Below are 26,239 nucleotides of genomic sequence, written 5' to 3' on the forward strand. Positions count from 1 at the left end.
TCATTTTGTATCACATGTGATAGCATCTCCTGCTGGGGACATTAAAGAACTACAGTTAAAACCCCAAATGACTTAACCTACAAGAAGCCAAACACTTTTAATGTCTTGAAATGAGTCTAAATGACATATAGAAAACATTTAGGAGTGGTTGTCATGTGACATGTGTCATGTGACTATCACAGCAGGATGTAGCTTCCCCAAAATGGCAGTGTCAGGTAAGCTAGGTAATTTACAAAGCTTATATTTAGGCCATTTAAAAAATTCAACATTTTTAATGGAATGTCAACTATCACGCTTCAACCCTTGCTATATTTCCTAAATTAATTAATTTAAAATAAGCTTGGAAAATATCGGTATCAAGCTGTTGGCCTTTGAATTTAACAGTGTTTATATGACATTTTTTGTCACGGTAGCAAAGTTCGATAAAGTTCACACTTCAAATTATTTTGAATGTCCTTGTTTATTTCATACTACATTCGTGATAATAAGCACACAACCGTGTCAAGTTACAAGGAATACATTTACTAACAATGCCCATTGTAAAATACAGAACATGTACGTTTGTAAAATCACACTTTTTTAATTAGTAGTTGAGGAAAAAAAACACCAGAAAAATGTTCTCTTTAGGTTTTTAATGACTAAATTAAAGATTAAAGATTAAAGATTAAAGTACCAATGATTGTCACACACACACTAGATGTGGTGAAATTTGTCCTCTGCATTTTGCATTTGAAATGTGAATGTTGATGTGGTGAATATGTATATTCTAGCTGGAAACAACACAAGTGTCACAAAATTGCGCTGGATTATGATAGACGTAAACAATGTCATGATTCCACATGACAATTTTGACTTTGTTCGTTATTTTCCTGTGTTTGGTGTCATTTCCTGTGCTGATGCTTTTGTTTTGTCAGTATTTCCTGTTTGGTCTGTGTTTTGCAGCACCTTCACTTTCTGTTCCTTGTCCTGCCAGCACACCTGTACCTCGATTAGTTTTATTTAGTTCCACCTTGGTACCTTTTTCAGTGCTGGTTCATTATCTTCTGTATGCCACAACGTTCCGTAGCTTTCTGAGTTCCTGCTAGACCTGTCATGATACCTAATAAAGACACACCCATTTGCACTTTGCCTACAGTACCTTCTCAGCATCCTGGGATGACACCAACAGTCGCTATGTGCAATCGTCTCAAAATAGGATATTTTAGAACAGTAAAAAGGTTGGGTCATTTTGTTTATGCCGCTGTGCACAATGGGTCTGTTTCTTCTGCTGTGTGCAATTGTCACAAAACAAGATGTTTAAAAATAAAAAGGGTGGGTGATTTTCAGTTTTTTAACAGCTTGGTTTCCTTTTGATTATAATACTAATCCATTCATCTTTCGCTTATCTAGTGTTGGGTTGCGGCTTGAACAGAGAACCCCAATTTTCCAGGCCAGTCTGAGTCTTCACCAAAGTCTCCTGCTGATTGGATGTTCCACGAACCCTTCAGGAGGGTCCCTGACCCAATGCCCGTGCCACCTTATTTGGCTTCTCTTCTCATGAGGAGCAGGGGCATTACTCCGAGTACCTTCCGGATGACAGAACTTTTACAAAGCCACCTTTGGAGGAAACTCTGCCACGGGCACCTGCAATTTTGTCCTTTTGATCACTTCCCAAAACTACTGACCACAGGTGAGGGTAAACATGTAAAGTGACTAGTAAAGGGCGAGGACCTCATTCCTTGGTGTTGATTCCCAGCTCCTTCACTCTGCTAAAATTAAATCCAGTGAGAGATGAAGGTCATGGCCTGATGGCGCCAGCAGGACCACATTATCCTCAAAAACAGACCCAATCCTGCAGCCACCAAACCGGATATCATCAACACCCTGGCAGGACTTAGAAATTGTGTCAATACAAAGTGACATGTGACAAAGCGAAAACCCTCACAAATGAGACTGATTTATTGCCCGCAATGCAGACCAAGCGCATTGGTCAAACAGAAAGTGAATTGCCCAAAACAGGCGATCCGAATCTCCCAGAATACACCCTTCAGGATTCCTCGGGGTACACTGTAAAATGCCTTCTCCAAGTCCATAAAACACATGTTGGACAAACTCTTATGTTCCCTCAAAGGCCCCGACGAGTATAGTTGGTCCAGTTTCACAAACCACTGTTCCTACTGAATCTTACGTTCAACTATCTAGCGGACTCTCCTCTCAAGAACCTGTAAATAGTTTTTACCAGTACAGCTTGGAGTTTGATCCTACGATAGTTAGAACATACCATTCGACCCAAATAATTGTAATTATGTGTATTCTATTGAAATACGTAGCCTATTCTCTCCATTCTGTTGAACTTCCAGTAATACCGCTCTACCATCGTCAATCAGAACTGAGCTTTATTACACTATCTTTGTCCGAGCAGAATTTGGTGTACAGTTCTTTTGTTGGACCGCTTTGGATCTTGTCTGGGTATCAGTCCGACTTTAGACAATTAACCTATTTATTATTGTTGTACACTACCCTGCACAATGCTTGGACATTGTTTGTAAAAAACGCTGCTTGTGGAATCTATAACTCGACTCAATTTGAAAGGTATCCTTAGAAGGGTTTCGATAGGCCGTCAACTCATCTTTTGGCATGCTTCTGAGCCGCAGCGTGGCGAGCTGATGCCGGCTGAAAGAATCAACCCGCATCAAGGGCTTGTAGTAAGGCTCAGAAAAAGTCCTGGGAAGGAAGGACTTCCACATGTGTGCTCCATAGGTTAGTTTAAATGGAGTCTTATATACAGGCATGATACTGCGAGGGTAGTTGGTGTGGGAAGACAAGATCTCCTGGGTTAGTGGGGCTGGTGGGACTGGTGGGGCTCGTGGGGCTTTTACAGCTGGTGGGGCTCGTGGTGCTCTTGGGGCTCGTGGGACTCGTGGCGCTGGTGGGACTCGTGGGGCCGGTGGGGCAGGTGGGGCAGGTGGGGCAAGTGGGGCTTTGCTGCCACCGTCAGCCACTACCGAAGATTGGGATTTTCTCTTGGGTTCAGTGTGTTTCTCCACCACATGTTGGTCAGACACCAAATTTACATTGAAGACAATGGTCCTTTCTTGCGCTTCTCTCTTTGGAGAGGTCTGCGTCGATTGCTTTTGGTCTTGCAAAGACTCTCGTTCTTGCGACGGGTCACGGGACTTGGCTTGGTGTTTCCTTGTCGCGTCGCGCTGCTCGAACTGGCTCAAGCGAGGCTTTACAAAAGCAACTCTTGGTCTGCGAATTATAGGTTTCCTTATGTGTGTTCCTTCCACAAACAAGTTCACTCCAATAAACTGTGGAGGTTCTACTGCAGGCTGACAGGGGTGAGAAAGCACAAATAAATGTATTAAATACACTTATTCACAGCATGAAATCACTACATTGAACTGAGAGGTGTCTACCGTACAGTCAAGCCGCTTTATCTTGACTGACGTAGGCGGTTGTCGACATTGCAGAAGCCGATTTACTTATGACTCACCCCAGAGACAAAAGGAAAACGGGTGGTGTTGGATGATTTTTGCAGTTTGTGTATGTTCTGTACTGTGATTCTCAGAGCATTGAATCAATCGCAATTATGCTGTGCAGAGACTTATATTGGACAGTTCTCTACGTGCCTGGTGCCGCATCCAAAGTGTTTATCCTCTACAGCAGTGGTTCTCAAATGGGGGTACGCGTACCCCTGGGGGTACTTAAAGGTATGCCAAGGGGTACGTGAGATTTTTTTTAAATATTCTAAAAATAGCAACAATTCAAAAATCCTTTATAAATATAAATAAAAACCTCTTTTTTTCCAAATAGTTCAAGAAAGACCACTACAAATGGTTATACAATTTAATAAATCAGAAACTGATGACATAGTGCTGTATTTTACTTCTTTATCTCTTTTTTTCAACCAAAAATGCTATGCTCTGAATAGGGGGTACTTGAATTTAAAAAAAATTCACAGGGGGTACATCACTGAAAAAATGTTGAGAACCACTGCTCTACAGAAGGCAGCATTCCCCCGCAAGAATAGTTTGGCTTTATTGTGGTGCAAAAACAACAGTTGGTAAGATGCAAAGTATAGAGACTTCTGCCAGAACAACAACAGTTGTTAGGGTGGAAACGCCCTTGTTAAAGGGTGACAGTTGTTGCTATTGAGCCACAATAGTGAACCGTTCTTGTCGGGTAAAACCCTTTCTTGTAGAAGATACATACTTTTGACCCGGCACAAAGCGCTCACTAGGTCAGTCTTTTTTTATGTCTGTGAGTACTGATGAATATTGCTTGGATGAGAGGGAAAACATCTTCTAAGACAAAGTGAAATAGTCCAGTTGTGATTGATTTAATGATCTAAGAACACACTGACTTAGATATCCAAACAGCTGTGATTAAAGTGTTTGGCAATAGGGGACAGTGGCAATTTCCTGCCAGTTACAGCCGTCCACCCAAGAACGAATAAGCATTGCTGAGGGGTGTTGGCCGCATTGGGGATGTGGAGTGCGTAAGGTACGTAGTGCTGTTTTCTAGATGCCATTAAAAGGCTGACTTGTACACAATATTTTGGCTGTGTTCGGTCAGGAACACTCAGGCTACAGTGCCATAACACATCCTGTATTCGGTAAAGTGAGGCCTTTAAAGTAAAAACTCCAGTAAAACAACTTTCCAACAACACCAGGGGAGGACGGGAATTTCTCTTATTTTCTGGTCAGCCTTTTAGGTGTATGTATAACATGTGTTTACCTGTTTGTAGATCAAATGAAAGCCTCCTGTGAAGGCGCCAGGGTTGTTTCGTCTGTCCAGCACCACCCTTAGCGTATCCAGCTGTACGGCCGGGCAGAGGCGAGCCGTCACGACACTGGTGCAGGCCATGGTGGGGCTGGCGTTGACCTCAAGAAGCCAAGGCCTCAGATCGTTGCCCAACATAAAGTCGGCACCGTATAACTCAAAGCTTGACCTGCGGTGCTCCACCTTGTCCTGGGCTGTCTGCAAGGTGTGGACCACAGCTTGCTGCATGCCCGGCACCACCAGCGTCTCCCACTTGGCCTCGCGACCCTGCTGCTGCAGAAAGTTCCTAAAGTCAGAGCAGGACCACATATTATCCTTGGGCACGCTCGGGTGGCGCTCGCGTGATGGCTGAAAATGCTTCTGGATGGCGTTGTTGCACAAGTGGACCGAGCTAGGCAGGACAACAGAGATGATGATTCATTTTAAACAGCAGTTTAATCCTTATTACATTTTTGTGTCTCCCACACCTATCAAGTTTTTTTGTAGAGTAGGGCTGAGTGGAGAAGCGCAGGTAGCACTCCTTGTAGAACCAGACGGTCAGCGGATTCCAGTCGGTGACAAGGAACCACTGACGCACATCAAACTTGGTGTTGTTGACCAGCAGAGGACGCTCAAGGTATTTCTGAACCACCCACTTGCTATCTTTCACCACAGTTCGGTCTGATTCCACCAGCGCTAAAATGTCCTCCAGACGATTCATGCAAACGATACCTGCATGGTGATCACATCATGGCGACAGGATCAGAACTTTGGGCCAGCACATACTATGGTTACATGAAAACTCTGTATATAATTAATAACTATTAAAACAAGCAATTGCTTCACCTCGCCCTCTTGACATTGCTCCTGGTTTGATTATCCAAATATTATTAACGCCATCGACATCCAGCTGTGGACAAACTTCCTGCATTTGGACCAACATGGCCTGGCAGCGGCCCACAAACTCTGCGCTGCCTCTGATGGATGCACCTTTGCTTTTAACACAAATATCAAAGTATCAATATCATAATGCAATATGGACTCATTTATATAGTGTCTCAAAAAGCTGAGCACACCCCTCACATTTCAGCCACCATTTTGGGACAAACAAAAAAGTGAACCAAACCTGCGCTCATTTTTTCTCTACTTTAAATTGTGAATAATTACTTTTTCAATGGTAAATTAAATGACTAAGTGGTTTGATGGCGCTATGTGCAGGCAGAAAAAAAGTGCTGTAGCCATAGATCCAATGTTTTCCAGCAGGAAGATGCTCTGACAAGAGGTCATTTTGAAAGTAAATTGTTTATTAATAAGTGAAACAGAATTTGACATGTGTTTAATGTCTGTTAAGAGGCATAATATAGGATTTAGCAGGTCAAAAATAGGCATTTTCAGTTATTTTTATGTGTGTGTCTATCAGTTGTGGTTTTTCGGCATTCACAAGGCTCTTTGAAAAAGAGCCCCCATAAACAGGGGGGACTTAAAAATAAAACCTAATATATTTTTGTGAAAATACTTAAAAAGTGCTCTTTTACTTGATTCAAGTAATTTGTCAGATTATGTTGCATATAAGTAATATCGGCAATTTAAAGTACCAGTGAAGTGGAAAAAACAAGTTGCCTCTATATTGAAGTTATTACCATATATATATCTGATGGATGACACCGAAAGACTTACAAAGTTTGCAAGTAAATAAATATGATCAAAATAGTATCAATCTCACGGAGATTCCCAAGCCATTTTGAGAGATAATGAGCAAGCCAGTCACATGGTCGTGTGACGTAGAGGTAGGGACCACAGATCCCTTCCCCAACAACAACAGTGAAAAAAATCATGCAGACTTTGTGGGAGCAAATAACAATTACGTTAGGACGAATGATGATCCAGAACCTTATATTGTTGATCCAGAATATAAGGAGGTTGAGCTACGAGTTTTAGAAGCTCAGCTAAACACATCCAGCTTTAGAGAAACAATGAGCATCATGTAGCAGTATTGCTAAGTGCTAAACAAGAAAAAATTACATGATAAAACGATAGCTTACTACTGTACAATGTCTGCTCTCACTGTAATGACAACTGATAGGATCTCCATATAATCCCGTTTAGATGAATAATTAATTTTTATCCACACGAAGGGTTAAACAAAAGTTTCAGCTAAGCCTGTCGACAGTCTTCTGTTGTAGTGTTTGTCTCCATCTTCAGGTAGTAACTGACTGTCACAGATGAAAAACTTCTATCAAGGCTAAATCTTCCTATTATCCAGAATAGCATGATTTATAATCTAGAATAACTTTAACGATCCAAGACGCGATGATGCGGGAGCAGAACGGCAGCAAACAAGACATCGATGCTGCGGTGCTGCATGAGCTTCTTCTTCTTTACAGTTGTACCACAGTTTGCATTTATATATGTTGCATTACTGTCATCCTCAGTTTCATTTTATAATTACATTAAAGTGCAGCATCAACTATGTTTAGCTCTCGATTTACCATGCTAAAAAATACTTTGTCGATTTTAGCGCTTACAATAACATTTCTAATATTTGGTTAATATTCAGGTCACGAGATGTAAATAGAGTATTGTTTGTGAGTTTTGGATATTTAGAGAGTTTTGTGGGTGCAATGAAGACACTCTGTAGACTTCATTGTTAGCGGACGTTTTATGTATTTATTTATTTCCGACTTAAAATGCATAAAAAAACAAAACATGTGTACATGTCTTATACGGGGATTGTGAATGATAGACAGCACATCTTTCTCTAATTTTTGCATATCTCCAGTATGACTGATCTGATAACATGGTCAGAGTGCACATCAGTGACTTCAATCTCCGGAAATAGCCGAAGGTATTCGGAGCGGAATATTCAAAATGGCTGACGGAATTTGTGGCATTTTGTGATGTTTTGATGGTATTTTCACATACTGTGCGGATTGTAAACACAATTGGATATGGTTTACTAAATACAATAAAACACAATTAAGCATATAAAGTCAACTTGTTGTTTCACTCTACTGGTACTTTAAATATTTATTCCTGACAATAATTTCTTTAAATTCAGTTTTTGCAGTGTTGTTCTGGGTTGGTCTTTGGGGTCAGAAAAGATTAGGTTCCCCTGGGATGTGCCAATCTGTGAAATGTTACTTTTTAGTTGTTGTTGTTTTTTAAAATCACTTATACTGTTGTCGATGCAGTTAAAAAATAGTTTTTTTTTTTTTTTAATCACACATCAATGCAGTTAAAAAGATTAATGTACAACACTGTAAAAAAAAAAGCATGTTTTACAGTAAAACAAATGGCAGCTGAGTCAGCAGAACTTTACTGTATAAATAAATGTGTTAGTTTTTTAAGTTACAGTAATGCACTGTAAAAATGACATATTTATTTTACAGTAAAAAAAAAAGGCAGCTCAATCACTAGAATATTACCGCAAAAAAAACTGGTATCTTTTTTTTTAGTTACAACTGTAATTCTACATTACAAATTCTGGTGACAGAGCTGCCAGTCTTTTTACCGTAAAATCCACAGATTTTTTTTTACAGCCTATGGTTACACTGAAAATGTGCTAAGTTCATAAACTTTTAGTTGTCAAAAATCTAATAAAACAAAAATATAAACATCTCATCACATCAAATAAATATAAAGTGTACCTGTCCATTGCAGAATAACACAAAAACACTCACATTAATAATGGCAATTGTTGTGACTGCTATTTGTTAACAGGGATTAATCTTGTGTGTTAAAATATACTCACTGCACAACCATGTAGTAGTTTTGGAGAAAGTGATTCCACTGCTTTTCCTCCACAGAGGCGAGAGTCTTGGCGGTCACGTCGATGTCATTGTGTGCTAAAATGTTCAGAAACTCCTGACATCGATGCAAGGCGGTACTGATCACTCCTGCGCTGACTGTGAGGAGAAACAACAGAAGCTAAACTAAAAACACCTCCTGCATGCCCTATCACCCAGGCGTAAAAAAAATCTTTTAAAAAATCTTGAATCCAGACTGTGCTCCGGATCATCCTCAAGATCTTATCACTTGTTCTTTATCCAATTTCTAACATTTTCTTAAAAGTTTAATCAATATATGCCTACACATTGTTTAACTATGTTGCTAAGTAACAAATGAGGAGACAAACAAACCCCAGTGAATACAAAGCTTCTGGCTGAAATCGAATCGTGTTTTTTTACGCTACTTGGTGCATAAGGTTGACCGCTGTAACAAGTGGATTTCTGCCATATGGAGCATGATACGGAGAGATCACTGGACTACTACAGAACACTCCAGACTGTGCTGTGAACATTGTCTCTGGTAAGTGAACACAGCTAGTAGTGTTAGCTTCGTTTCCAACCTTTTCTGACTAATTATAATAGATCGATTGATTGAAAAATGTATTGGAAGTTTGCATAGGATCAGGTAGTTTCATAACGGTACAGATTGACTGGTGGTACAAGGTCAACTAAAAGGAGTTACCCCAAGAAAGCATTACAAGCATGCCGTGTTTATTTTTAAAAAAATGTCCTTCGTGTCAGAGTAACGTTTATGTTTTTTAGCGTCGCAGATATGGCAGGCAAAATCAGCCAGGACTTTAAAAAGCGATCTTGCGAGGAGGAAAGTCAAGAGTCCAGGTGAAACAGAGCAGAGAAATTAATGTATCAGAACAGGCAGTTAAAATTTAATAATTCATGGTGGTGACATGTGGAAATTTTTGTCCACAGAGCGCTTGAAGGCATGCTTCAAAATCATCTATGAGTGTCTCAAGCAAAAGTGGCCCCACCTCACAAGCTATGAGCCCATCATTCTCTTATGCAAGCGCTTAGGTCACAGGTGTCAAACTCAAAATCTGGCCCGCGACTTCATTTTATCTGGCCCGCCAACACCTGGAAATTATGTCAATAAAGTACTTAATATTTTCTCACTAAATGTAATGGATTTTTTTCATTTTGACAGAAAAAATATATGTACTGTCTGAAATTGCATGCCTTTTAAACTTTAATAGTGTCACCGCCTGCTGCCACCTTGTGGTTTGTATGCTCAGTTTTCCTTGTTGGTGCAGCAGACCTGGGGCCGTACTTATCAAGCTTCTTAGAGTGCCATTTTACACTTAAGTCCTGAGAATTTGCGAAATTTAGTCCTACTCTCAAACTTAAGAATAAAAGCTTTTTATCAACGTTCTTAAGTCTAAGAATCACTCCTACTCTCCACGATATTTAAGAGACCTTCAGAGGTGTCTTAAGTGGTTAGGAGTTGCCAGCAGGGGATGGCACTGAGGCGAGAGAGACGTGCGCGAACGTTCAGGGAACGGAACAATGTTTTGTTTTTTTTGATGACGAGCAGCTGATCAAACGGTATCGTTTAGACAGAGCGGATATTATTTTTGTCACAGATTTAATACTTTTCGATTCCTTGTTGATTTCTGCATGTGTCTGCAGTGGGCTAGTATATATAGAGCCACCCACACCAGTTTCAAATTAGTTGCCTAATTAATTAATTGGAAAGAAAATGTTATGACAGTAGCGTATGTGTGTGGCCGTGAGGTGAGTGACGTCAGTGAGTGTGTGGGCGATAGAAGAGAGGGAGCGGTAGCGTGAGTGCCGGCGTGGACTAGTTTGTTTTGTATTATTTTGCAGTTTATTGTCAAAATATACACTCCCATTGTCCACTTAAATATTTCCAAGATATTTCTTTATTCTTAGACAACGGATTCCCTTCCGTGATTGGTCATTTCTATGGACACAGAAATGACGTCACCTAAAATTCCGTTTACGGCACATAGTAATGTCGTAATTCAGCTCTGAGTGTGACACTTAAGATTCAGTCCTACACTTCGCTGAAAGTGTGAGTAAGACGCTTGATAACTAACTTTTAAGTGCAGCTTTCAGCGAATAATTTATTTACTCTTAAGTCAACTCTTAGCAGACTTCTTAGGAGTAATTCTAAGAAGCTTGATAAGTACGGCCCCTGGTTCTTACTTTTTGTCTTCCTCAGAGTTCCTGTGTTTCCCTGTGGGCGGAGCTGCAAGACGTGCACAGCTGTGTCTAATCTACCAGCACTATTTAAGCAGCACCTGGTCGGCTGGATGGCACTCGGCTATTCCACTCCTTGACTGATTGTATGAAGACTCCTATGCTCCTTGTATTTTTTCCTACGTACCATCTTGGCTATTTCCAGTGCTATCCAGCTTGGTATGTACGTTGATAGTTTGCACGTCTTGCAACTCCGGCCCAAGTTTAGTTAGTTTTTATATTAGCTTTTGTTCTTTTCATCACGGTGCTTCTTTTTGCACCGTCGCTTTTTGTTATATTCTATTTTTGGATCATTGTTGTGATTGCTACTTTTGTTAAGTAAAGAACTATTTACTCTTAATTCCATCTGCATCCTTGGGTTCCTCTGTTCCACATTTAATTGAATTGTGACAAATAGTATCCACCATTGAAACAAATATTACAGTATATTATCATACTTTTGTCTAAATAAAAATAAATATTTAAATATCTGCTAGACTTATGATTTTTCAGCAAACTACCCATCAAATTAATAAAAATTACAATAAATGTTATGGTGTTCTTTACAGCATATTACTGTAAATTGAAAAAAAAAAAAAAAAAGTGTTAAAATTGGTCAGAATTGTACCACCTCTGCCTCAATTTGAGCCAGGAAAAACCCTGACTAAGGATATACCGAATTAAACATAACGGATCATGACATCATTAAGCATAATTAAATAGGTTTGGCTTCTTCCTACTCCTTTCCAGACATGTTGAATTGTGTAAAAGTGATGTTTCTTAATGCAACTTGTAACAAACAAAACAGGACCATTCTGCAAATTGAATTTGATGTTGATTTTTACCTTGAGAGGCGTTGCTTTCAGCTTTGCCCTTCTCCTCTTGTGCTCCTTTTGTCCTCATGCTCGTCTCCACCACGTGTTTCAGAAGACTGCTGCATGCTGTCCTCCTGAAGTCCTCTATTTCCCCCACCCAGGACAAAAGTTCAAGAAAAGGTCTACGATGAACGTGTGTTCATGTTTGGGCTGGACAAGTGTTGAAGCAGACCTATGAACGCGTGCCTCTCATCGTGCGCCCCGAGCCTGTAACATCTCGGGAAAAAGGTGTCGGGATCGGCGGCGTCAAACCACTTGAGGTTGCGGAGGTTCACACAGAGCCCCACCTGAAACCACAAGAAATGACGTCACTCCTCCGACAAAGTGACTTTTTGTTGAAATGACTGAGACGAGACCTTGGTAGTGAAGGTTCCAGTATTAGCGTAGTGATTGGTCATTTGGTCTTGTCGTAAGGTGCGATAGTCAATGGAGTCGTGGCGTGTGGTCCAGTAGAAATACGCCTTTTCATTTCGAACTAGGCGAGACTGCAAAAAAGATGTCGCAAGGAAATTCCTAAATTTATTTCGTCAACTGCAGGGTGTACTGGGCTTGGACTTGGGCGCCATTCCCCCATTGCCTCAAACCTGCGACCACAAATCCTCACTGAAGGAGAGGGAAGTTAAGCAGCGGTAGCAAATAAGACGAAAGCCTAACTCATTGTCTAGCGCATCTCTTAAGGCATTGCAAAGTGAGGTTCACACAACGTATTATCGCACAGCCACACGAGCTGGCAGCCGTTGCACATGCTTGTGCAATATTATTTGCTACAATAATATTAATCTGTGTAATCCAATGCACGTGACTCTGTACTAATGAATGCGTTTTAAAGGCCTACTGAAACCCACTACTACCGACCACGCAGTCTGATAGTTTATATATCAATGATGAAATCTTAACATTGCAACACATGCCAATACGGCCGGGTTAACTTATAAAGTGCAAGTTTAAATTTCTCGCTAAATTTCCGGTTGAAAACGTCTATGTATGATGACGTATGCGCGTGACGTCAATAGTTAAATGGAAGTATTCGGACACCATTGAATCTAATACAAAAAAGCTCTGTTTTCATCTCAAAATTCCACAGCATTCTGGACATCTGTGTTGGTGAATCTTTTGCAATTTGTTTAATGAACAATGAAGACTGCAAAGAAGGAAGTTATAGGTGGGATCGGTGTATTAGCGGCGGACTACAGCAACACAACCAGGAGGACTTTGAGATGGATAGCGGACGCGCTAGCCGCCGACCTCACCTTGACTTCCTCCGTCTCCGGGCCGCCGACCGCATCGGTGATCGGGTGAAATCCTTCGTCGTACCGTCGATCGCTGGAACGCAGGTGAGCACGGGTGTTGATGAGCAGATGAGAGCTGGCGTAGGTGCAGAGCTAATGTTTTTAGCATAGCTCTGTCGAGGTTCCGTAGCTAAGTTAGCTTCAATGGCGTCGTTAGCAACAGCATTGCTAAGCTTCGCCAAGCTTACATGTCATGTTACATGTCCAGAGTTTGGTAGTATTGTTGATCTTCTGCCTATCCTTCCAGTCAGGGACTTATTTGTTTTGTTTCTATATGCAGTTAAGCCCGATGCTATCACGCTAGCTCAGTAGCTAAAGTGCTTCACCGATGTATTGTCGTGGAGATAAAAGTCACTGTGAATGTCCATTTCGCGTTCTCGACTCTCATTTTCAAGAGGCTATAGTATCCGAGGTGGTTTAAAATACAAATCCGTGATCCACAATAGAAAAAGGAGAAAGTGTGGAATCCAATGAACCCTTGTACCTAAGTTACGGTCAGAGCGAAAAAAGATACGTCCTGCACTGCACTGTAATCCTTCACTCTCACGTGCCTCATCCACGAATCTTTCATCCTCGCTCAAATTAATGGGGTAATCGTCGCTTTCTCGGTCCGAATCTCTCTCGCTGCATTGTAAACAATAGGGAAATGTGAGCAGCCCTTCCTCCTCTGACGTCACGCTACTTCCGGTATAGGCAAGGCTTTTTTTTTATCAGCGACCAAAAGTTGCGAACTTTATCGTCGTTGTTCTCTACTAAATCCTTTCAGCAAAAATATGGCAATATCGCGAAATGATCAAGTATGACACATAGAATGGATCTGCTATGCAATATCGCGAAATGATCAAGTATGACACATAGAATGGATCTGCTATCCCCGTTTAAATTAAAAAAAATCATTTCAGTAGGCCTTTAAAACCTGCACACAGCTCTGATTACACGCACACACACATTGAGATACAGCCACACACATTAGTGCACAATTAGATTACAGACGCACAGACTGAGATACACGTTTGCAAATAATTTTGCTACAATAACACTTCCATACACTTCCTCAGTTTTCGTACGTCCAAACATAGCACAAAACAAACGGACCCCTTTTCCCGCCTGTCATTCCGTGGAATCGAGTCCCAAACAAAGAATCCCGTGCGTTGACGACTCAGTCTTTTCTATTGACTACAACAGCAAAATGAACTTGCAATGAGGCCCAATAAAGTTGTGAGTGCTATTATTTTGATAGAGATAGTGAGAAACACTATTGATCTCAAGAATATAACCTCAAAGTACGAGGCTGCTGCCGCGTGGCTCTCCCCTCCCCTCCTCTCTCTCCGCTCATCGCCATCTTCGCCGAAGAGAGTCATCAATAAACATAAAAAGTGATGTTAAATTTCATTCCTCCTTTATGTGTATTTCGTAACGTTTTCTGCATGCAGTGAAACTACAATAATTCTCTATTAAATGTCTTAATAAAAGTCTACATTGGACCTGTAAAAATGGATTACAAACAAAGGTATCGCTGTTTTCCTCCGCAAATACTGCGTCGAGTTTGTCAGGGTGAGTACTTTTACTTTATTTTAGCTTTATTTAGTTAGTGCAGGGGTCGGCAACCCAAAACGTTGAAAGAGCTATATTGGACCAAAAATACAAAAACCTAATCTGTCTGGAGCCGCAATAATTGAAAAGCCGTATATAAGTCTTATAATGAAGGCAACACATGGTGTAAGTGTCTATATTAGCTAGAATAGCCTACTATCAAAATGACTATGTTTCGCAGGCTGAAGCAAATCTCTGTTGACAGAAATGTTGAAATTTAATATTTATTCCACACATTTTTACAACATTGGATAAAATTTGTAAAACATCTCAGAAGGTGAGATAACTCCTGGAAATGACTGTCTTACAATGGCCAAAGGTATAGATGTGTGTCCAAGTTAAAGGAAACGGCAGGCTGTCTTCTTTGAATAGATTTATTATAATCTTTGGCAAGCTAGGTAATGTTTGCTGTAGTCTGGAACAACATGGCACACAAACAACTATCTGAAATGCAGCCAATATTACATACAGATAATGTATCAATAAAGTACTATCTATCTATGTGTCATGAGATATGCAAAACTAAATTATATACAAAGAAGATAAAAGTAAAGGATATTAAATGAGCTCAAATATATCTACAAATGAGGCATAATGATGCAATATGTACATACAGCTAGCCTAAATAGCATGTTAGCATTGATTAGCCTGCAGTCATGCACTGACCAAATATGCCTGATTAGCACTCCAACAATCTATCTGGGAAATCTCAAAAAGCCGCTGCCTGACCAAGGCTCAGAAAATCTGTAGAGACTCCTCCCACCCCCACCAAGGACTGTTTTCACTGCTGGACTCTAGAAAGAGATTCCGCAGCCTCCGTAGCAGAACCTCTGGGTTCTCTAACAGCTTCTTCCCTCAGGCCATAAGGCTCTTGAACGCATCAAAATCCCCCCGAATTGGATTAACTCGCTAAAAGACAATATAACATACATCCATAAACGTGGATGCATACGCAAAAGTGCAATATATTTATCTGTACAGTAATCTATTTATTTATATCTGCACCTTATTGCTCTTTTACCCTGCACTACAACGAGCTCATTACTGTAAAGTTCAAATTTCAATGACAATAAAAGGAAGTCTAAGTCTAACAAGTCAATCATCAACAAAGCGCACCTTTGTGCGTTCACGCACAGCATGAAACTTTTTGGTGGACAAAATGAGACAAAGAAGGAAAGGAAGATTTTACCTGTGAACAAACTGTTGCGTCACAGTCAGTCCCCACTATGGTGAGTTCAAGAACCGCCGAAATTAGTAGGACAAAACGGCGTTCACCAAATACTCTCATCAGTGAAGCATACACAGAAACATATTAAACGGGGCTTTCTAACAATTGGGAAGGTTTGTGTCATGTTTGTCCTCAAACAAAAAACATTAAAAAAAACAATTTTTTTTTCCATTTTCAATCCTTTTTAAAAAATGCTCCAGGGAGCCACTAGGGCGGCACTAAAGAGCCGCGGGTTGCTGACCCCCGAGTTAGTGGTTACGTCTCTTTGTTTTACATGATTTCCTATTGAACAATCTCTGTTGAGTTTAGGAGGGCCAGCATGTTAGCAAACATGAACATGATCTTACCAAAAGGCCGTACATGTCATCAAGGTTCTCCTCATCCCCACCTTCATCTCCTCTATCTGAAAAGAGATACCATGCATAATTCATAAGCAGTACTGTAAAGTAACGGGTGGATGAAGAATGGCACTTTTTCATCACATCCTGTAAGTGCTTGTGCTGACCTTTTATCACTGCAACATTATCTGCTCCAGCACTTCCATCATCTCCTTCCTTCTCCTTATCGTTGGGCAGATAACGCTCCACCCACCCTCTGGCCCGTAAGGCGGTACGGACCGCAGGGTAGCGCCCCAGCACCGTGAAGATTTTCTGCATCTGACACCCAGAGGAGTAAAGAAGAAGGCATGGGGGTTAGTGAAGAATATTCCCGCAGCTGTTGTTTGCATTTGTAATCACCTTGACTGCTTTCTCCACCAAGGCTTTGGCTTTTTTTCCCCTTTCAGACCTGGAAACTGGACGAGTAGGAGTAATATTGCCACGCACCTTCCCCTCTACAGGAACCACAGCTGGGAGAAATATCACTCAAGTATTTTAATTTACACTCGTACTGTAGCTCGGTTTTGGTACGCCACACTTTTCGTTAGATACTGTTTTAGTAGGGTTTAATATGGTCAAACATTAAACGTATACATTCCGCGAGTCCCCAAACTGAGAATCCCACCTGTTGACTCAGTCTTGACTGCGAAATGAGCCATCATGGGGGACTTGCAAGCGTCAGTACATTGATAAAGAAGGTGAGAAACACTATTCAAGTCAAGAAAGAGCTGAAGGTGGCATCCATTTGGCTACTCTCTCCTTCCCTGTTTTCACCAACAATAGTCTTCAATAAAGTGATTTTAAATGTTCTTTTAAATATTTTGTTAATTACTTATAAGTAGGGATGTCCGATAATATCGGACTACCGATATTATCGGCCGATAAGTGCTTTAAAATGTAACATCGGAAATGATCGGTATCGGTTTCTAAAAGTAAAATATGACTTTTTAAAACGCCGCTGTGTTCACGGACGTAGGGAGAAGTACAGAGCGCCAATAAACCTTTAAGGCACTTCCTTTGCGTGCCGGTCCAATCACATAATACCTATGGCTTTTCACATTCACAAGTTTATGGAAGGCATACTTGTTCAACAGCCATACAGGTCACACTGAGGGTAGCCATATAAACAACTTTAACACTGTTACAAATATGCGCCACACAGTGAATGCACACCAAACAAGAATGACAAACACATTTTGGGAGAACATCCGCACCGTGACACAACATAAACACAACAGAACAAATACCCAGAACCCCTTGCAGCCCTAACTCTTCCGGGACGCTACAATATACACCCCCGCTACTCCCCCGCCCCCCACCTCAACCCCGCCCACCTCAACCTCCTCATAGTCTCTCTCAGGGAGAGCATGTCACAAATTCCAAGCTGCTGTTTTTGAGGCATGTTAAAAAAAATAATGCACTTTGTGACTTCAATAATAAATATGGCAGTGCCATGTTGGCATTTTTTTTCCATAACTTGAGTTGATTTGTTTTGGAAAACCTTGTTACATTGTTTAATGCATCCAACGGGGCATCACAACAAAATTAGGCATAATAATGTGTTAATTCCACGACTGTATGTATCGGTATCGGTTGATATCGGTATCAGTCATTAAGAGTTGGACAATATCGGAATATCGGATATCGGTAAAAAAGCCATTATCGGACATCTCTACTTATAAGTATTCCTCGTTGTTTTCTAAATGTAAAAATATATATATTCTCTATAAAATGGTTTTGTTGTCAGTTTTTGGGTTTGGTATTTTTTCCCTTTGTTTAGTGTTTCTTCCAGTGAAACGCTGTTAGTTTTGTTCCACTTCCTGTTTTGGTTTGTTCTGTAGTGACTTTACTGTTACGGCTCAAACCCCTGCCGCCACACAGCCTGCCGTGCGCTCCTCTGAGCGTGCCTCTGGACACGCCCAAAGGCGTTCTTCTCCCACACAATCAGCACTCAAAGCACCTGCCGCTGATGAGAGCTCCACATCCTTCATAAGCCAGTGGATCCTGCGTTCCAGTGCCAGAACGTAGCTACTTGTCTCGCACAGTAAGCCCTACACATCTCTAGCTCTCCTCGCCTACGTGTTTCCCCTTCGTGTCCTGTGTCGTCACCCTACAGCTCCTCTTCGTTCCCTGGATTCGAGCAGTGTGTCTCGTCTCCCCGGATTCCCTCCTGTCTTCTAGCTGCCTTCCTGGATCTCGACCTCTCGCCTGTACACGGACTCCTGCCCTTGACCTCTTGCTTGCCCACGGACCTCCGAGCCTGCCTTGCTCCTTCTGGACTTCCGCACCTTCCTCAACACGCACCTTCAACACCTCCCGGTAACACTCAACATATAATTGCTTCACAGTCACACCTCACGTATTTGGATTATTTGCACACGTCATTCTCATTCTACATTTTTAATAAACACGCCTACACTGCAAAAAGTCAGTGTTCAAAAACAAAAAAAAATACAAAAATTAGGAGTATTTTATTTGAACTAAGCAAAATTGTTTGCCAATAGAACAAGAAAATTTGGCATGTCAAGACTTTCCAAAACAAGTACATTTAGCTGACCTCAATGAACCCAAAAATATCTTAAAATAAGTATATTCTCACTAATAACAACTGTACTACTATATGAGTATGTATTTTCTATTGTTTCATTGAAAATAAAACAGCAAAGTCCATTTGGCTGTCATCTGTTTTAATATGAGACACAAGTGTGTCAAAGTCATATTTTTTTTCATGCTTGAAATAAAAAATTATTACTTTAAAAAAGTAGTTTTATACTTGTGAGTGTTGATGACACAGCTTTGCAACAGTTGATATTCTAGTTTCAAGCATGTTTTTACTCAATATAGGTCATAAAATCTCAGCAACAAGCTGTAATATCTTACTGAGATCATTTAGGCCCAAAACCCTTAAAACAAGTAAAACACTCTAACACAAAATCTGCTTAGTGAGAAGAATTATCTTATCAGACAGAAAATAAGCAAATATCACCCTTATTTGAGATATTTAATCTTACTTAGATTTCAGTTTTTGCAGTGTAAGGCTAAGCGACGTCCCTGTCTCAGTGCCGTCTCCTTCTCCCCCGCACGTAACATTTACCCCTCCTTCTGAGCGTTATCCTCCTCACCTGTCCCTGATTGTTCATCAGGAGGGTTTATCTACCAGTGCCGCCTGCCTCGCTCTGTTATGTTAATGTCTCAAGTTGCCGTATTGATTTCTTCAGCCTGGTACCTATTTAAATGACCTTCCAACCTGTACATCCTCTGCTGTCTCTGCATCCTGCGGTCACGCCTGCTACCATGCGGCAATGTGACGTTTGTGTTCAAATTAATTGGTGTCCGGAACAGAATAATCGGATTTATATGATTTCTTATTGTGAAAATTGCTTCAGTTTTCGTACAATTTGGTTTTCGTCTGACTTTTTGGAACAGATTACCAACAAAAACCGAGGTATGCAGTATGTCGGAATATACGCCATGAAAGTGTGCATGTGTGTTCACTCTTACCTGCCATTATTGCACACAAGGTCTATCCTCAAAACTTCCTTTTTGTTTTGTTTTCTGGGAACAAAAGTCAACAAATGTACTTTTAAAAAATGCACAAATTAATTGAAAGGCTCTCTAACAGGGAACAGAGGTGGACAGTTTGTTTGGACTGAAAAGGGGTATAATTAGTTCTATTTATATCCCTGTACAATTTAAGCAATTTTTTGGAGTGTGTCTAACGTGTGTTTCAGCTCTGCACACACCCTGGTCAGTATGCTAAAACTTAAGGACTGTTGAACCAGCATTGTTGCCAGAGGTACAATATTTGTGTGGTAATTGCCCCCTTATGTACAATGTACAATCAACAATTCTAAAAATCAATCATGTACACAATAATTTGACCCACAATGGTGCCTAATGCCATTTTCTTACATGAAGCGGCTGTTCTGCCAGGGGCAGAATTAATAAAAAAAAGCAAAATAATTGTTACTTAAAGTACAAATGACAAGTTTAACTAAATTGTGTGATTTATATAAATGTTTTTTTTCTAAATGTACTTATCATGGGTTTGATTGGCCACAGTAGTTGTGTCGTACAATTAGATGTACAGTGCATTGGGTAAGTATTAGCGCTTCCATTTTCCACATTTTGTTATGTTACTGCCTTTATCCAGAATGGAACACATCAATTTTTATCCTCAAAATTCTACACAAAATACCCCGAAAAGTTGTGTTTTTTTTCTATTTAGCAAATTGTTTTAAAAACAAAAAAACACATGTACGTAAGTATTCACCGCCTTTGCTCAGTACTTTGCTGATGCACCTTTGGCAGCAATTACAGTCTCAAGTGTTTCTGAATACGATGCCACAAGCTTGGCACTCCTATCTTTGGGCAATTTCACTCATTCCTCTTTGCAGCACCTCTCAGGCTCCATCAGGTTGGATGGGAAGTGTTGGTTTTCATCCAGGATGTCTCTGTGGATTGGTGCATTCTTCTGAGTCTAGTCAGGGAGGTGACCAAGAACCCGATGGTCATTTTATCAGAGCTACAGCATTCCTCTGGAGAAGGAAGAACCTTCCAGGATAACCATCTCTGCAGCAATCCACCTATCAGGCCGGTATGGTAGAGTGGCCGGACGGAAACACCGCTCATCACCAAGCCAATACCATCCCTACAGTGAAGCATGGTGGTGGCAGCATCATGCAGTGGGGATATTTTTCAGCGGCAAGAACTGGGAGACTAGTCAGGATAGAGGGAAAGATGAATGCAGCAATGTACCTGGATGAAAACAAACGCAACCTGATGGAGCTTGAGAGGTGCTGCAAAGACGAGTAGGCAAGGAGGAATGGGCGAAACTGCCCAATGGTGTGCCAAGCTTCTGGCATCGTATTCAAAAATACTTGAGGCTGTAATTGCTGAGGAAGGTGCATCAACAAAGTATTCAGCAAAGGCTGTGCACATATATGTGGTTTATTTTTTATCTTTTTTATACATTTTCAAAATTGGGCAGCCCGGTGGAACAGGGGTTAGTGCATGTGCCTCACAATACTAAGGTCCTGGGTTCGATCCCCGGGCTCTGGGTCTTTGTGTGGAGTTTGCATGTTCTCCCCCTGACTGCGTGGGTTCCCTCCGGGTACTCCGGCTTCCTCCCACCTCCAAAGACATGCACCTGGGGATAGGTTGATTGGCAACACTAAATTGGCCCAAGTGTGTGAATGTGAGTGTGAATGTTGTCTGTCTGTGTTGGCCCAGCGATGAGGTGGTGACTTGTCCAGGGTGTCACCCGCCTACTGCCCGAATGCAGCTGAGATAGGCTCCAGTCCACCCGCCGCGACCCCAAAAGGGACGAGCGGTAGAAAATGGATGGATGGATTTTCAAAATTAAAAAAGCTTTTCACATTGTCATTATGGGGTCTGTAGAATTTTGAGGACAAAAAAAACATTTATTCCATTTTGGAATAAAGCTGCAACATAACAAAATGTTTAAAGGCCTACTGAAACCCACTACTACCGACCACGCAGTCTGATAGTTTATATATCAATGATGAAATCTTAACATTGCAACACATGTCAATACGGCCGGGTTAACTTATAAAGTGCAATTTTAAATTTCGGTTGAAAACGTCTATGTATGATGACGTATGCGCGTGACGTCAATCGTTGAAACGGAAGTATTCGGACACATTGTATCCAATACAAAAAGCTCGGTTTTCATCGCAAAATTCCACAGTATTCTGGACATCTGTGTTGGTGAATCTTTTGCAATTTGTTTAATGAACAATGAAGACTGCAAAGAAGAAAGTTGTAGGTGGGATCGGTGTATTAGCGGCTGGCTGCAGCAACACAACCAGGAGGACTTTGACTTGGATAGCAGACGCGCTATCCGACGCTAGCCGCAGACCGCATTGATGAGCGGGTGAAGTCCTTCGTCGCTCCGTCGATCGCTGGAACGCAGGTGAGCACGGGTGTTGATGAGCAGATGAGGGCTGGCGTAGGTGGATAGCTAATGTTTTTAGCATAGCTCTGTGAGGTCCCGTAGCTAAGTTAGCTTCAATGGCGTCGTTAGCAACAGCATTGTTAAGCTTCGCCAGGCTGGAAAGCATTAACCGTGTAGTTACAGGTCCATGGTTTAATACAGCGTTTCTCAAAGTGTGGGGCGCGCCCCACTGGTGGGGAATAGAGACATGACAGGTGGGGCGCGAGGAACGGGAGGAAATTTCACTTTTATTTTTTTTATTTTTTTATTATTATATTCTTTGATTTTTTTTTTTACTATGCTTTCATTTTCTATACACACTGGAAATCACTTTGTGATTCTGTCTGTGAAATCCGCTATATAGATAAATGTAAATTACTTATTTTTCCTGTATGCTTTACATTTTTAGGTAGGAGCGAAAGTTTGACAGACAGCAACAGTAACCAATGGGGGCGGGGCTAAGCGGAAGCTTTGTGAATGGCGAGTCACTGTGCGAGGATTTGCTGTTTTGCAAATACATAAAAAATAGAGCCACTGCTGATGAGCTGTTCAAGATAATGGACCTTAAATGGGAAAACTGTGTGGGCTTTTGCTCTGATGGCGCGCATGGCAAAGTCAAGAAACGGGCTGCAGGCTCTAATAAAGAGGGTTGCGCCAAATGCGCATTGGACACAATGTGTCATTCACCGGGAAACACTCGCGTCAAGGCAGCTCAGCCCCGAATTCAATGAGGTTTTAACAGTGGCAGTGTCAAGCCTGCAACCCCGATTTGAAAAGCTGTGCAGTGCAAAACAGGCTCATTGCAGCCACTAATGCTGGAGTACTGTAAAACTCATGTTCACTTGCCCTGTCCTCCTTTTTTTGGCAAAGAGTGCAAAGTGGCACTTTTATTTTCATTTATTATTGAACTTGATGCAAGTTATAACCCTTTTATTTGATTTATTATTGAACTTGATGCAAGTTATAACACTTTTTTTGATTTATTATTGAACTTGATGCAAGTTATAACACTTGTGTTTTATTTATTATTGAACTTGATGCAAGTTATAACACTTTTTTTGATTTATTATTGAACTTGATGCAAGTTATAACACTTTTGTTTTATTTATTATTGAACTTGATGCAAGTTAACACTTTTGTTTTATGTATTATTGAACTTGATGCAAGTTATTTGATTTATTATTGAACTTGATGCAAGTTATAACACTTTTATTTGATTGATTATTGAACTTGATGCAAGTTATACCACTTTTTTTGATTTATTATTGAACTTGATGCAAGTTATAACACTTTTTTTGATTTATTATTGAACTTGATGCAAGTTATAACACTTTTGTTTTATTTATTATTGAATTGATGCAAGTTATTTTATTTGATATTGAACTTGATGCAAGTTATACCACAGCTGCACAGTTATTTTATTTATTATTGAACTTGATTTTATTTTTTATGTTATTGAGTTTGAATGTATAAAACTTGATGTTACTTGATGTTCGATACATTTGAAAATGTTAAGCTTGGCATTAGCGTTCTGTTGGGGCGATGGGGGCAGGCGGGGCTTGAAAACTCCCCCTTGTCCAAAGTGGGGGATGACAAAAAAAGTTTGAGAACCACTGGTTTAATAGTATTGTTGATTTTCTGTCTATCTTTCCAGTCAGCGGTTTATTTCTTTTGTTTCTATCTGCAGTTAAGCCCGATGCCATCACGTTAGCTCCGTAGCTAAAGTGCTTCGCCGATGTATTGCCGGAGATAAAAGTCACTGTGAATGTCCATTTCGCGTTCTCGACTCTCATGTTCAAGAGGATATAGTATCCGAGGTGGTTTAAAATACAAATCCGTGATCCACAATAGAAAAAGGAGAGAGTGTGGAATGCAATGAGCCAGCTTGTGCCTAAGTTACGGTCAGAGCGAAAAAAGATCCGTCCTGCGCGCACTCTAGTCCTTCACTCTCACATTCCTCATCCACGAATCTTTCATCCTGGCTCAAATTAATGGGGTAATCGTCGCTTTCTCTGTCCGAATCGCTCTCGCTGCTGGTGTAAACAATGGGGAAATGTGAGGAGCCTTTCAACCTGCGACGTCACGCTACTTCCGGTACAGGCAAGGCTTTTTTTTATCAGCGACCAAAAGTTGCGAACTTTATTGTTGATGTTCTCTACTAAATCCTTTCAGCAAAAATATGGCAATATCGCGAAATGATCAAGTATGGCACATAGAATGGATCTGCTATCCCCGTTTTTTTTTTTTTAAATTCATTTCAGTAGGCCTTTAAAATGTATGCACAGCATTCTGTATCATTTTAATAGCCGAAGAGCTAAAGTTGAAAACCTAAAGACTCATGAAGTCTATTCAATTCACAATAACACAACTAAAATAATCCCAAAAAAGAGCCATTGAAGATACAAAAAGCCAGCATGGAAGCGTGCATTTATACCTGCGGGCATGGAAGTGCATGTCCGCAGGTATAACAGAATTAAGCACATTAGTGTCAGTAGCATCTGTTTAAGCGTCTAAATCAGGTCATCCAAACCTGGATTTAGCTGACTCAGGCTGTCGTGCAAAATAAGCTAATTTAAAAGCACCTAGCAGTCACACATAACAACAATAATCAGTAATACACAACATAGACACTCACATCACTTATCCAATGGGAATCCTCAGTCCTGCTGCCCTCCTTACAGTCTGTAACCATGACAACCTTGCAAGCTCCCGCAGAATGTTTACCATGACAACTGCCACCTGCACTATGAGAAAACACGTAGTGTTATTTGAACGGAACTGCAAGAAGAGCGGTGGGGGGAAAAAACATCCAACTTGTTGTGTAACCACCTGGGCAGTATAGAAGGCGCCCCCTGGTGGTGAGAATATCCCTTATTTGCGGCTCAGATGGTCATCTTCTGATTCAGTGTCCATCAGTCAGTCTGTAATACAGTACATCCGTGTCCACGTGTAAGAACGCAAAACACGTAATAAAACGTTAAATGTCTCGTCAGTTTAACAGACGCACTCTGTGTAGTTCCTAACCTCACCGCATGATGGCAGCCAACGCCTAGTTTAGACCAAGGCATGTATTTATTGAATGCTCATTGGTTGGCTATGCTCCTTGCGTTTTTGCATTAAGTTGCAATTTGCATTTTGCAACAGACTGAAATTGATGAGACATTTATAGATTATGAGATAGAATACAAGAACTCTTTGAAAAGTGCATGTGCAAAATTAATACTGCTCACTTTTGAGTGATGCAGTCAGAGATGCATTGATTTAACATTATGTTGAATATTGTGGTTGTAGTTTGCAATGCTTCATACAGGGAGCTGCTTTCTCCTATTTATTTATCAAATTAAGAAACCAAAATTTTAGAAACTATGATGCAATGCAGCCATGTGCCATTACTGACTATGACTATACAATATTAACAATAATACAAAACTGAGCACTGTTGTTTTGCATCTTATTAGAGGCTTACTGTATTTTTTCCCCCCACCATAGGCCGCAAATAAAACAATAAAGGCTATTGGATATTTTCTAATATCCAGTGTGGGTTGAAATATGCTGCGTAAAATATTCAATAAATGGATTAATGTGGCAAATAAATTGCCTTTTTGATGGCTTAAAAATATTTTTAAAAAACATTTTTTTGTTCACTAGGTAAAAAAAACAAGTAAAAAACTAAACAAAATCAGTAAAACAAAAATAAAAATGTAAAAACATTTAAAAAAAAACAAGTAAAAAAAAAGTGTACATACATGAATAAATAAACAAATACATAAGTAAAAAAAACTAGTAAAAACAAAAAAGTAAAAACAAAACCAGCAAAAAAACTAAACAAAATAAGAAACGTATTAAAAGTAAGTTGATAATTTGATGTCTGCTAAATGGTGCACTAGTAAGTTAAAATGAGGTCTCAACAATGTCATTTGTGTAAGCGTCAAACTTTTGTGTGAGATCACAAGCATATTTTGTGGCTGCTGCATGTAGAAAAAAATGGACTTAACAGTATAAATTAGTTTAGACAAAATGCTAACAAATCCCCTTACCACACTATTATACTTACAATACTTAATGCTTATATAATAATTGCTGCCTCAGCACTACTAAGTTAAAGTAACAGTTTGATGTTACAAAAAAACAAAATACACTTGGGCACACCATAACTTAATTTAACACTAGTATTCC

At 40.4% G+C, this 26,239-nt stretch overlaps 1 protein-coding gene and 1 long non-coding RNA gene across 4 annotated transcripts; one reads left to right on the forward strand and one right to left on the reverse strand.

The window, feature by feature from the left end:
• Nucleotide 1: 1 nt before the first annotated feature.
• Nucleotides 2-9,561, forward strand: LOC133650817 (uncharacterized). Of its 2 annotated transcripts, XR_009826309.1 has the most exons (6): nucleotides 2-215; nucleotides 1,390-1,669; nucleotides 4,730-5,380; nucleotides 8,550-8,650; nucleotides 8,948-9,368; nucleotides 9,459-9,561. It is a non-coding gene; the product is annotated as an uncharacterized LOC133650817 (long non-coding RNA). The 2 variants fall into 2 exon arrangements; XR_009826308.1 differs by lacking the exons at nucleotides 8,550-8,650; nucleotides 8,948-9,368; nucleotides 9,459-9,561 and having other exon boundaries at nucleotides 4,730-6,181.
• LOC133650809 (tubulin monoglycylase TTLL3-like) lies at nucleotides 452-25,013 on the reverse strand. Of its 2 annotated transcripts, XM_062048470.1 has the most exons (14): nucleotides 24,893-25,013; nucleotides 24,699-24,802; nucleotides 19,609-19,662; nucleotides 16,468-16,577; nucleotides 16,236-16,386; nucleotides 16,078-16,133; nucleotides 11,977-12,105; nucleotides 11,793-11,907; nucleotides 11,591-11,704; nucleotides 8,495-8,648; nucleotides 5,590-5,738; nucleotides 5,232-5,475; nucleotides 4,720-5,050; nucleotides 452-3,311 (listed from the first exon to the last, which is right to left on the reverse strand). In XM_062048470.1, exons 3-14 carry the CDS (start codon nucleotides 19,613-19,615, stop codon nucleotides 2,496-2,498), a joined length of 2,376 nt encoding a protein of 791 aa, XP_061904454.1. In that variant the 5' UTR covers nucleotides 19,616-19,662; nucleotides 24,699-24,802; nucleotides 24,893-25,013; the 3' UTR covers nucleotides 452-2,495. The 2 variants fall into 2 exon arrangements, with proteins under 2 accessions (XP_061904454.1, XP_061904462.1); XM_062048478.1 differs by lacking the exons at nucleotides 19,609-19,662; nucleotides 24,893-25,013 and having other exon boundaries at nucleotides 24,699-24,831.
• Between the last annotated feature and the right edge of the window lie 1,226 nt (nucleotides 25,014-26,239).

This window comes from Entelurus aequoreus, linkage group LG01 (genome assembly GCF_033978785.1).
Source record: "Entelurus aequoreus isolate RoL-2023_Sb linkage group LG01, RoL_Eaeq_v1.1, whole genome shotgun sequence".
Classification (NCBI taxonomy): domain Eukaryota; kingdom Metazoa; phylum Chordata; class Actinopteri; order Syngnathiformes; family Syngnathidae; genus Entelurus; species Entelurus aequoreus.